This window comes from Uranotaenia lowii, chromosome 1 (genome assembly GCF_029784155.1).
Source record: "Uranotaenia lowii strain MFRU-FL chromosome 1, ASM2978415v1, whole genome shotgun sequence".
Taxonomy (NCBI): domain Eukaryota; kingdom Metazoa; phylum Arthropoda; class Insecta; order Diptera; family Culicidae; genus Uranotaenia; species Uranotaenia lowii.
The window spans coordinates 84,361,918-84,373,279 of record NC_073691.1 but is presented as its reverse complement, the minus strand read 5'-3'; the positions used below and the strand labels follow the sequence as shown (position 1 = coordinate 84,373,279).

Below are 11,362 nucleotides of genomic sequence, written 5' to 3'. Positions count from 1 at the left end.
ACAAATCGTCGCCAGTGTATTGCTACCTCGCTCACTCACACGCTCTCTCGCAACACTGACAAAATTTTCGGGGCAACACCTCCCGATGGCAGTGCAACACCAGATCAAAACCAGTGCAACACCGTCCGAATAAACAAACAGTTTGACAGCACCTAGTGGTGCACCAGTGCAACACTAGTGCAACACTCGGCATAAACAAATACGGTATAACTATGAGGTCCTCAAGGCCCGTATCACTTTTCTTCGGAAAACATCCCTCGAAACGTCGAAGTCAAAATGCACCGAGAAACGATTGAATGATCTCATTGCGCCGATAAGGGCGCTGTTAGCTCCGTAATTGTTCATTCGAAATGGAATGTACAACTGAAGATCCAGATTTCTAAGACCACGGGGTTTACTATGTTGTTTTCACAGAACGTAAGAGTATTCCAGTGAGCGAATTATCGGCCTTTGAAGGAATGCTTGGGGTTAGATAAAAGGTCACTATTTCACAATTTTGTAATAATATATTGAAAATATTTGCACTTGTGTTTAGCGTAGATATGGCAGCATTCTGATGGTGGCGGGGTGTTTTAATGATCGGTTGTTGCGGCTGGTTGAGGTAGTTTTGGGCGGTGTTGGCTTTTTTAGCAATTTGGTGCAGGGCTGCTAATGGAGAAAGCGATTGATGTTTTGTTTGCAAATTGATAACAGTTGATATTTGAAGCGAGAGGACAATGAACACTGTTTTAAGATGTCTAGTAGATCGTTGTACGTACAGTTTACCTGCGAAGGTTTCTTCTTCCCAAATTCAGATTTCACTCTGAATAGGTGGAGATGATTCACAATTTTAGACAAACGGTGTGACGTCATGTTGTGATGAATATCTCTGCTTCTCAGAAGTTTGTGGGTGAATACGAGGGTTTGAAATTCCTGAGCACCTCGTATCGGAAGGACTGAATTGACCACATCATATAACTGTTCTGACGGGTATAAATACGGCTATCTAAATACAGCCTCAAGGGATCTATTTTGCATAGTCTGCAGCTCTCTCAGACGACTTTTGTAGGCTTTGTCCCATAGTGATACAAGATATTGAAAGCTCGACTCGTGTGAAACGTTTATACGTTTATCAGCCAGTGGGTGGGAATAAACGCAGAAATTTTCCGCAGACTGGGGCCAATGTTCTTTTGAGATGCTCTAAGTGAGCTGTCCAGCTTAAAGTATCGTCCAAATGTAATCCTAAATATTTGAATTCGCGTACACGTTCAATTATCGTGTTGCCTGTACTTATCAACGGCAGCTGTGGTATGCAGCGACATCCGGAATTAAATAGCATGTACGAGGTTTTCGATAAGTTCAACGAGAGGAGATTGCAGTTGAAGTATTCCTGGAGGGAATCATTTCCAATCCATTCCACTATCTGAAGGAGATTTGCATTGCTGTACGAGTTTAGGGTTTTGTGCAGACCGGTCCGGCGATCGGAGTAGTATCGGCGGGCCACAGGACCAACCAAGCCGGGGAGACTACGCGGTGCTACACTCGGCTCGCTCGGGCCGTACTCGCTGACTGACTGGATGAGCGACGTGCACGCTCATGACGAACTGTCAAGTGGCGGTTTAGTCCGTCCACACAGGTATCGTCGGCGAAAAGCCGAACTTTGCCGTGCAAGACCCAACATATCAGTGGGCCCAGGTTGCTTCCCTGTGGTACTCCTGTCGTTATGGGTTATGGGCGCTTGATACTTTTTTTAAGGACCCAAATTGTTGACGAGCTGTTAAATAGCTTTCGATTAACCAGAGGGACTTTCCTCGTATCCCATACCATTCCAGTTTCTGTAGTAGAAACGAATGAACAATCGTATCGATCGCTTTCCAAGAACAGGGCACCAGCATATTCACTATTGTCCAAATCATCTTGAGGAGTTAGTAAAAGTGGGTGCATTTATGTAGCACATCATGAACCATTGCTTTTCCTTATCAAGGCCCTTTTTTATTGAAATTGTCCCTGTTGTGGGACCGCTAGGGCCAGCGTTGGCCCAACTTGAGTGAAGGCTATTTTTTAAGTCGTTCTCGATTTCTTGGGTGCTATACCTTCAGAATTATTATGCATTTTCTATTTTATCAGGGTTATGAGTTTTATGGGTTGTCCTCCTTCCCAACAAACATTTTTGTAGGTATATTTCTCAACAACTTTGTTATACGTTTCATATACATTCTACAATGATCGTATGAAACTCGAAAAACAGCCTTTACCTACCAAGTGGAGGCAATATACATATACATATTTTCAACTTTTCGCTAAAGCGATAAAAGTATACGATTTGGACGGTATCCGACAACATATTCATACATACTGAAAGAATGCAAGAGCGCATAAGTTTTTTTCTCAACGCATGCGAACCGTTGCCAGCGACAATATTTGCTGTCTCTGTCATTGGGCAGCAAATACACCATCTGATTTTTAACAATCTGGTTGCACTGATGGTCGCAGAGAGAACAACAAAGCTGTTAAAAACGAAATCGTCTTCAAAATTTGCGAACATGTCATATCCGATTCAAACCATTTAATCCAACTTCGAGTAACGATTTTTACAACCTTTTACTTGCGTTAGTTGGAATTACGATTCGCAGTAACGTTTTTAATGACTTGAGTTATCATTTTTAATGCGATTTTATGTTTGCTGGGTTATTTATTGATCCGAATTCCAGATCCAACCAAAAATGAGGTTTCATTTTTTACTTCTCACTTCTCATGTCTCATTTCTCACGTCTCACTTCTCACGTCTCATTTTTTTTTTCTGCTCGCGTTCTATGTGTATAGCACCACTTCTCATGTCCTACGTCTCAGTTCTTACTTTTCAAGTCTCACGTCTCATGTCTCACTTCTCTCTGCTCACGGCTTATATCTCACTACTAATATTCGACGTCTCACTTTTCACGTCTTATTGTTCACATTTCATGCCACACTTCTCACATTTCATTTCTCTGATATCACGTCTTAATTTTTAGTTTACATGTCTCAGTTCTAAGGTCTCACTCAGGTCTCAAGACTTATGTATTTGATCTCTGGTGTCATGTCTCATATCTAAGTTCCAATTTAGCAGGTTTCAGTCTCCGGTCTTAAATAACCTGACTTATTGCCTCATGTTTCAGAATCAACACGGTTTTTTTACGCGGTCGTATTAATACCGGTGTAAAAAATCGATAACTTTTTTTTCTTAGTTCAAATCTCTTTGCTGTCTTCTAGAAAGTAATTCTAAAATTTAGAATTTTAACATTAATCAAGTTATATACAATTTGAAGTGTAAAAAAAACGATTTTATCTTTTTTCATAAGTTTCTTAACTTTCTTTCCTTTGAGGGTTGTCTTAAAATTGTCCAAATAAAGTGAAATTTTGTACATGTTCGTTGTTTTAAATTATGGATGGGACCTATCGGATAGGGGCATCTTTAGCTAGCAAATATAAGTGAATGAACTATTCCTTCCTAAACTAAATGTTAATTTTCTGTTTCCAGCTGCCCATTCTTGCATCGCACAGCCGGCGACACCGAGCGACGCTATCACCTGCGTTACTACAAAACGTGCATGTGTGTCCACGATACCGATGCCCGCGGTTTTTGCGTTAAAAATGGAACACACTGCGCATTCGCTCACGGAATACATGATCAGCGTCCGCCGGTTTACGACATCAAGGAGCTGGAAGCGATGCAGGCAGCGGAAGCCAGCGGCGAGTGTCTGAACGGCCCGAATGTGCTCGATAAGGAACGCAACCTTATGAACGAGGATCCCAAGTGGCAGGACACCAACTTTGTGCTGGCCAACTACAAAACGGAACCGTGCAAAAGACCGCCTCGTCTGTGCCGGCAGGGCTATGCCTGTCCGCAGTATCACAACAGCAAGGACAAGCGGCGCAGCCCACGGAAATACAAATATCGGTGGGTTTGGGAAGATTTTCTTGATATTGTGGAATGAGGATAAGTTAATATTTTTCCGTTTGTAGATCAACACCGTGCCCGAATGTGAAACATGGTGAAGAATGGGGTGAACCGGCCAATTGTGAAGCTGGAGACAATTGCCAGTACTGTCACACGCGCACCGAGCAACAGTTTCATCCGGAAATTTACAAATCGACCAAGTGCAATGACGTTCAGCAGGCCGGTTACTGCCCACGGTCGGTCTTCTGCGCTTTCGCTCACGTTGAACGTATGTTTAATTTGGTTAGGATTTTGTTCTTGACTGTTTGATCAATTGTTTCGTCTGATTCGCAGCATATGTGGTAACCGAGGAAATCAACAGCCGAGACTTGGACAGCCAGGCCCTTGCCCTGAGCGATATGATCTCGTCAGTATTACCACCGGATAGTGGCGGGGGAGGGGGAGGACTTGGTGTGCCGCTTAGCAAAAAGGACAAACACGAGCTAGCGGTGAGTGTACTAAGCTATCTGGATGCAGGACGGCAGGATAATCTTCCATTTGAACTTGAACCGCAGAATTTTCACTCGTTCTTCCAGCTGCTGCAGAACGGTAGCGCCGAAAGTAGCGAATCGGCCAGCACCAGCAGTATCGGCTCTAATCATAGTTCCCACAACAAAGCACCTGGCTCACAGCTGCAACAAAAGCACAGTAACAGTCTACTCGGGGCGGCATCGGTCGCCAACTGCAATGGTAGCGCTCACCCGCAATCCAACAACACTCTCGGTAGCTTACAATCGACGCTGTTCAACAACGGCGGCACCACCGCTGCTAGCTCACTACTGTCTAACAACTTTTCGGAGTTCACGCCGGAGCTGCGGGCACAGGTGGGAGAACAAGCGAAAGTAGCGGACGAAACAAAAAATGTGTTGCGCATAATTTCGAACTGTTGTGTGCCACACTAGCTGAAGCGATCAGAACTCAGGTTTTAATTGTTCGAGCCTCGGAACATACGTTTTTCAAAAGTCTTCTACCAAATCGATTAACAATTACCTTCTTTAACAAACCAGAATTCTTTTCGCTCAGTGCCTCATATTTGTGTTGATTGAATGTCTGAAATGTCGGTTTTATTTTTGGTTTGGCTATATCTCTTTGAAGCACTTAGATTCATATTCTTAGCAACAGATGTTTGTTCACACTAGTGAGACTGAACTTGCACTTAATCACATTTTAATAGTTTTTAATTATTCTGCTCTATGATACATTGATTCAAGGAATTGTAAAAATCTGTCTTTTTTATAAAAAAAACATGTTGCTAGAATTCTACAAAACTGTTTAGTGTTGGTTAATAGATTTTTTAAAATTACCACCTATTTAATTTGATAGTTTGAAAAAGACGTAAACTTTTTCGTGTAGTTTAAGCATAGATAGTAACGAAAAAAATCGATGTTATATAGCTGTTAACTAGTTTTGCAAATGAAACACGATTGTTATTCAATTTCTTCTTTCTTTAATTTTCGGACAGCTTATGGCAATTGACAATGATCTCTCGCTGGGACCGCTGGAGAAAGAGCAACGGAAGCGCATGTGTTTGACATTCAACCTTAGAAATATAGCGTCTTCACTGGACGGTGTCTGTAAGTTTCTTCAATGATTTTTGTTAAAAAAAAAACCAAGCCTAGCTAACAGCTTCCTGTGTGCGAATTTAAAGCCTAGAAGACTGCACGACACTCATATATTGTTTTCTTTATTGCCATGTTCATTTTCACGTTGCGTTTCAACCTCATCACCACCAACCACAAAAAAAAAAAACACCACAACTGCCGGCCACCAATTCCAATATCCAACTCAACTTACACCACTCAAAACAACCAACCAGATGACCTAGCGCGGCGCGATACTATTCATGGACTAGACAATTCAATTTCAGCTGGAATTGCCTCTTCCGGTTTGTTAGCGAGTAGTTCAGCTCCGGTCAATATTCCCGGTTCGCCCATGGGAAACTCGATTTCCGGTAAGTGTTAATCAGTAAAATAATGTCCATTGACTTATCATTCAACGCAATATTTCGTACCGGTTTCAGGTCTCCTCCAAGGCACATCAGCTCCGGTCAACATTCCTGGCAGCTCACTGAGCAATAACTTTAGCCCGTCGTCCCATTCGAACCTGTTTGGCATGAACGATGCCATGTTTGGTGGCAGCGCAGCACATCACATCGGCAGCAGCTCGGCCCCCAAGATGGCTAACTCCTTCGGCCACAACAACACCGATAGTCTTTTCTTTCAATCGCACATTATTTCTCCCGTGCTGACCGGGGGCGATGGTGGTCTTTCCGCTAGTCCGGAGCTTAGGTAAAACGGGTTGCACAATTGATTTCAGCAGCAAATCTCAATGTACTTTTCCATCAACAGCCGAATATCAGAATTGAACTCTCTCAACAATGAACTTAGCAACAACAACACAAATCTCCTGTTCGATAACCACATACAACAGGCAGTGGCCCAGCAGCAGCATCAGCAACAGCAGCAGCATCAGCAGCAACAGCAGCACGCGGCCATCGTGGCCGCGGCCAAGAATTCCAATTCGAACCACCCGTACTCGATGTCGCCGCTGGTGGGATCCGAGTTCGGCCGATTGCGGGACGAGCTGGCCAACAAGAATGCACAAATGATCAACTGGGAGGAGCAGGTCATACAGGCAACCAATGCATGCGAGGCATGGAAGGCACAAATGGAGGAGAGCAATCGCAAGGTAAGAGACTTTTTACTTATGTGGGATAGCAGTGGGATTTCGTAACTTCCAAACTAGCTGATAGGAGTTTATCTGGCGTAGCTGTTTCTGATACAAATGAGATTTTTTTCACCTCAAAGTAAAAACGTCTTAAAAATTGTCATCAAAGTTCGCGGGCTTATTTATGCCAATCTATTAAGTTATATCTACGCACCCGTTTGATCCCCATGTCAGTGGCGGGCGTGCAGCAACAGTGTTTTCCAGGTCAGGGGCGGCTCAAACAGCGTCTGCTTTGAATCAAGCGGCTGAATATATGCAATGAGGCTCTCGCCAGCTAAGTCCAATATGGCAGCCCAATCGCGGGATAGGAAGCTTGGGCTATAACAACCTACTGCTCCCGAACTAAAACTTGTTACAGAATCCGATGAAATAAACAATTGAACTGAAACATTGGTAACGCGTGAAACGCGGACTTAAATTGGAATGTTTTAACCGTTGCCCAGGAAGATAAACTGGCTCAACTGGCTAGCGAAGCGAGCCGCCTCATTGTGGCGGATTGTGGTCGGTACCACAGAATGAATCAAAATATATTTGCAAACATAAATAGGGCAACTTTTATTGAAGGGTTGCTAAATTTTAAAACCCATTATTTCTCCCACCCTCACATGTTTCAAAAACGACTTACGTGCATGCTTCAGTCTTCAGCGTCACCGGTATCCTTATGGCTGGCTTTGGGTGGCTCCCTGGCTGTTCGGCTTTCGCTTGGGGCTTGCACCTCACCTTGCTGTGCACCGATCTCCTACGATGCGGGGGCGGTTGCCCTTTTGCCGACACACCTGCTGTCGATCCGGACCACCACTTCGACTCGCATGCACTGTTTTCAAGCGCCGACCGTCGATTCTGCTACTTGCAGACGCACGCCCGCAATGGCTCGTTGCTTCGCTACCTGTCGCGCCGATCCCACTTTCGATATCCGGAGCACAATGGCACCAGAATTGGATGTCGCTTTCCGCTGGAACACGTGCGATGTGGCTCGCTACTCGGCCACCTTTCGCACCGATTTCACCTTCGATCCTGCTCAAAACCTGATGCATGCGCTGCCTCGCTCTTCGATGAACCCGTCCACTCCGTGGACTTCCGCTTGGCCACTGGTCGTTTGTCATCTGCTGGCCAAACAAGTGAAAGGGTGCCTCGACGACAATTGCACCACTCGTTGACACACACGCGGTGGGTACCGCGGGACGAAATGCTCGGTTTATGTTTAGATGCGGAATGCAATGCTGATCGCTCGTTCGCTGGATAGCACCAAGTGATAATGCTGGTAATATGGTGCCACAAGAAGTGCTGTGCTGGCGTAACCCGGACAGAATTGTCACTCAGAGGTTAAAAGGCTGGTCGACGGTAAAAGAGACTCGTCGCAGACGAAAAAGAAAACTTGTCGTAGACGAAAAGAAGCATAAAGAAGAAGGGGGGGGAAAGAAGAAGGGGCCCTGTTGAAGGGAAAACTGTCGGTAAATCGTGATGATTTTAAATGGTTTGTACCTACGATTTCCGACCCCTTCGTATGTGTTTTCTGTTTTGGCTGTCAACCTTCTGTGCTTGCGTGGCCGGCTTTTGTATTGGTCAATCGGTATGGCAAACCTGCGAACATGTGCGCCGTTTGGTTAATGGCCATTCATTAATGACTCAGCTTTTCGCTTACCTTTATCCTTCGCTTCGATCGGAAGTTGAACGGAATGGTAGAAATTCTTTTCGGGCTTTCTTCGACCACGGATCAAACCTTTCGCCTCTTGTGAGAACACAAAACCGATTTTTCGGCTCGGAATGGCTTGTTCCGCAGGCCAATCGGTATGGCAAACCTTTCTCCCGCTCGATCGGAAGCTGAACGGAATTATGGAAATCCTTTCTGGAATGCCTTCTTGGCTCACGGGCCAAACCTTTCGATTCTTGCGTATTTGGCCTGACACGGCAAATTTTCCGTCTCGGAAAACGCTTTTTCCGGAAACGCGAATGGCAAGGCGATGCTGCCAACTTTTCAAGCTTTTTTCGTTTGTTTTGGTTTTCAACTTACACGCCGAGCGATTTTCACTCAAAGTTGTTTCTTGTTTGATCTAGTTTTTATTTCAGTGATCTTCCTCTAACGGCGTGTTCGTAAATTGATTTTTTCTATCGAAGTGATTTTTTTTATCGATGCTGGCGTTCGTAAACTCCAAACAAACGTATGCAAAAGCATATGGAAAGTGATTTGACATCTACCAAACAAATCAATCGACTGATGCATCACCCAAAAAAATCAATTTACGAACGCGCCGTAAGTACTCAGAGAAATGTTTATTGCATTTGCGCTTTTGATTTATCTGTGAGGGAAATGGGTAAAGTAAAATGTTTGCAAAATAAGCTCTAATCGTATCGTCAAATAAGAAAGAATAATTAATTGTAACATCATGCTAGAGATATTGGGACTGAGCGAACTTTGTTGGCCCAAAAACTAGACATTACAAGACACATTCGGGAACGTGGGGTTGGTTTTAAAAAATCCAGATCTTCAATTGTATGTTCTTTTTCGACTAAACAGCTCAATGGTTAGCCGCGTCCTCATCGGTGTAAAAAAACGTTCAAAAATTAATTTCGTGGGTCAAGTTAGTGCACTCTGACAGTTGCTTATAATTGCTGTGCAAGTCCCTTTTGCTTCCTAGACATTAGCCAGAATCTTTATCAAAATGCGAGAGAGGTACATCCTAGATACTAATCTAATGGTTTCTTTTCACGTTCACAGACCGTCATTGCGGAGCAGCAGCGTGATGAAGCCCTATCGCACGTGAAAGCCCTCAACGAAAAGCTCGAACAGCTTAGTATTAGCGGAAGCAGTGCTGCCAACTACCGTGCCAGCGAGCTCCGCGGTATGCCCTTGCAAAAGTTGAAAAACATTCAGGTTGGACCCGGTTTAAACGATTTAGTCACGTGATCTCATTCACCATCATCATGCTTTTTATTTCTTTTAGACCAAGTTACGCGCTCAAATCGAAGAGGTGGAAAAGGTTCTGTATCTCGAGACCGCAACCAAGTGTATGAAGTGCGAGGAGAACAACCGCTCGGTAACATTGGTACCCTGCAACCACTACGTTCTGTGTGATTCCTGTGCGGCGACGCAGCGCGAGTGTCCCTACTGTCAGACCCCGGTTACATCGCAGGCGTAAGATGTACACGCATTGGGCGAGAGGGGCACACCTCCTCCTCCCCCTTCTTTAGTGTATTGTCGATAGATACAAATTTCACAACTTATAATAACCTCTTATATGGAAAGCAAAACAAACAACCATTTAAACGTGCATCTAAAAACCCATCGTAGCAAATCATCGATAACAATCAAACTCTAGGAGCAACTAATAAAATTATAGCGAGCCAATCAGCAGCCCTGGTCCTGGTCGATCAGCAACAGTCGCTGGAGAGAAGAGCAATTGCACTAATTGCACACAAACGACGACGTGGGAGTTTTCCTGAATCCCGAACGGGAAGTAGCGGCTGCTACTTCAACATATGGAATATTTTTACTTTCAGCAGGCAGAGCAGAGATAGAGAGTTTAGTTTGATGACATAAGTGATATTTTTGAGAACGAAACGAAAGCAAACATCTTACAGAAAGATGTGCTTGCTTGAGCATAAATGTGAAAGACGGAAGTGGACAGAAAAATTCACTATAAACAAACCAATCAATATTTGACAAACAAAACAACACACATACCCACTAATAATATTCAAAGAAAGATACTATAATTAGCAGACAGATAAAAGTTTCGTGCATGTGATGTGAGAGTAGGACGCGATGCAAACTGAAAAGTTTTGGTAGTTTATTTGTTTGCTTTATTTTATTAATTTAAAGAAATGAATCATCGTATAGTACAAACTCAATTGAGTTCTTCTTTAGTTTGAGTGAAAATTTTCAAACTAAGACAGAAGGTGGAGCACGGAAAGTATAATAGGATGAAGAAAGTCGCAATACTTTATAGGCAGCAGATTGAATTCGGCCCCAGGGTTTCAAAGAGTATATAGTTTTTTCTTCTAATCTTTCGATAAGGAAAGGAAACTCCATGTTCGTAGGATATTATTGCTAATGAAAATTAAAACATTATTCATTTTTACGTAGGAACCAATCTGTTTTTGTTTTTTTTCTTTTTGTACAACGCGGAATTTAGCTCCGCAGCAAACGTAATGCATTTTTCTTTATAACTTGGACTTAAAATTACATACGCAAATAGCATAGATTAAAAACCCTTACTGGAAGCAAATTAGAACAACGCTAGAAAGAAAACCTATCAAAGTATATATTATATGGAACGAAGGAACTTGAGAGTGAGAGACGAACTATATTTTTGAACATTTGAATATATTTATAATTTATTTTTGCGATCTAATTTAATCCCACGAAGAAAAGAAAAAAGCTAGAATAACACAATTTGTTTTTGTTTATCTACCCTTTTAGTTATTAATCTATTTTTTTTCGCTGTACTAGCCGAAAGGATTTAAACAAAAGTGTAGTGTGTAGCTAGTACGTCCGGTAGGCATTCGGGAGAAGAATCTTTCAGTAGATTGAAACAGATATGTACGGAGGACGGACGAATACAAATGTTAGAAACAATTTTCATATTCCTTATTATTATATCTTAACGAATAAAAAAGTAAATTAAAAATCTAAATCTATTGCTAAAATATATGGCTGGAATTTTCCCGTGAAGCAAACAA

The 11,362-nt window shown here is 42.9% G+C and overlaps 1 protein-coding gene across 6 annotated transcripts; it reads left to right on the top strand.

The window, feature by feature from the left end:
* Positions 1 to 3,502: 3,502 nt before the first annotated feature.
* On the top strand, positions 3,503 to 11,362 carry LOC129756402 (RING finger protein unkempt). Of its 6 annotated transcripts, none has more exons than XM_055753294.1 (10): positions 3,503 to 3,916; positions 3,982 to 4,184; positions 4,250 to 4,404; positions 4,492 to 4,779; positions 5,418 to 5,529; positions 5,772 to 5,906; positions 5,976 to 6,243; positions 6,304 to 6,643; positions 9,399 to 9,554; positions 9,625 to 11,362. In XM_055753294.1, the coding sequence occupies exons 1-10, from the start codon at positions 3,567 to 3,569 to the stop codon at positions 9,817 to 9,819; spliced, it is 2,202 nt and encodes a 733-aa protein (XP_055609269.1). In that variant the 5' UTR covers positions 3,503 to 3,566; the 3' UTR covers positions 9,820 to 11,362. The 6 variants fall into 6 exon arrangements, with proteins under 6 accessions (XP_055609269.1, XP_055609261.1, XP_055609281.1 ...); XM_055753286.1 differs by having other exon boundaries at positions 4,471 to 4,779; XM_055753306.1 differs by lacking the exon at positions 4,492 to 4,779 and having other exon boundaries at positions 5,823 to 5,906.

Bases quoted from the DNA above. Each gene is read 5' to 3' on its own strand.
- LOC129756402 (XM_055753267.1), top strand. From the start codon at position 3,567: ATGTGTGTCCACGATACCGATGCCCGCGGTTTTTGCGTTAAAAATGGA. The intron at 3,917-3,981 runs GTGGGTTTGGGA...TTCCGTTTGTAG, and splicing joins CCACGGAAATACAAATATCG to ATCAACACCGTGCCCGAATG. The intron at 4,780-5,417 runs GTGGGAGAACAA...ATTTTCGGACAG, and splicing joins CGCCGGAGCTGCGGGCACAG to CTTATGGCAATTGACAATGA.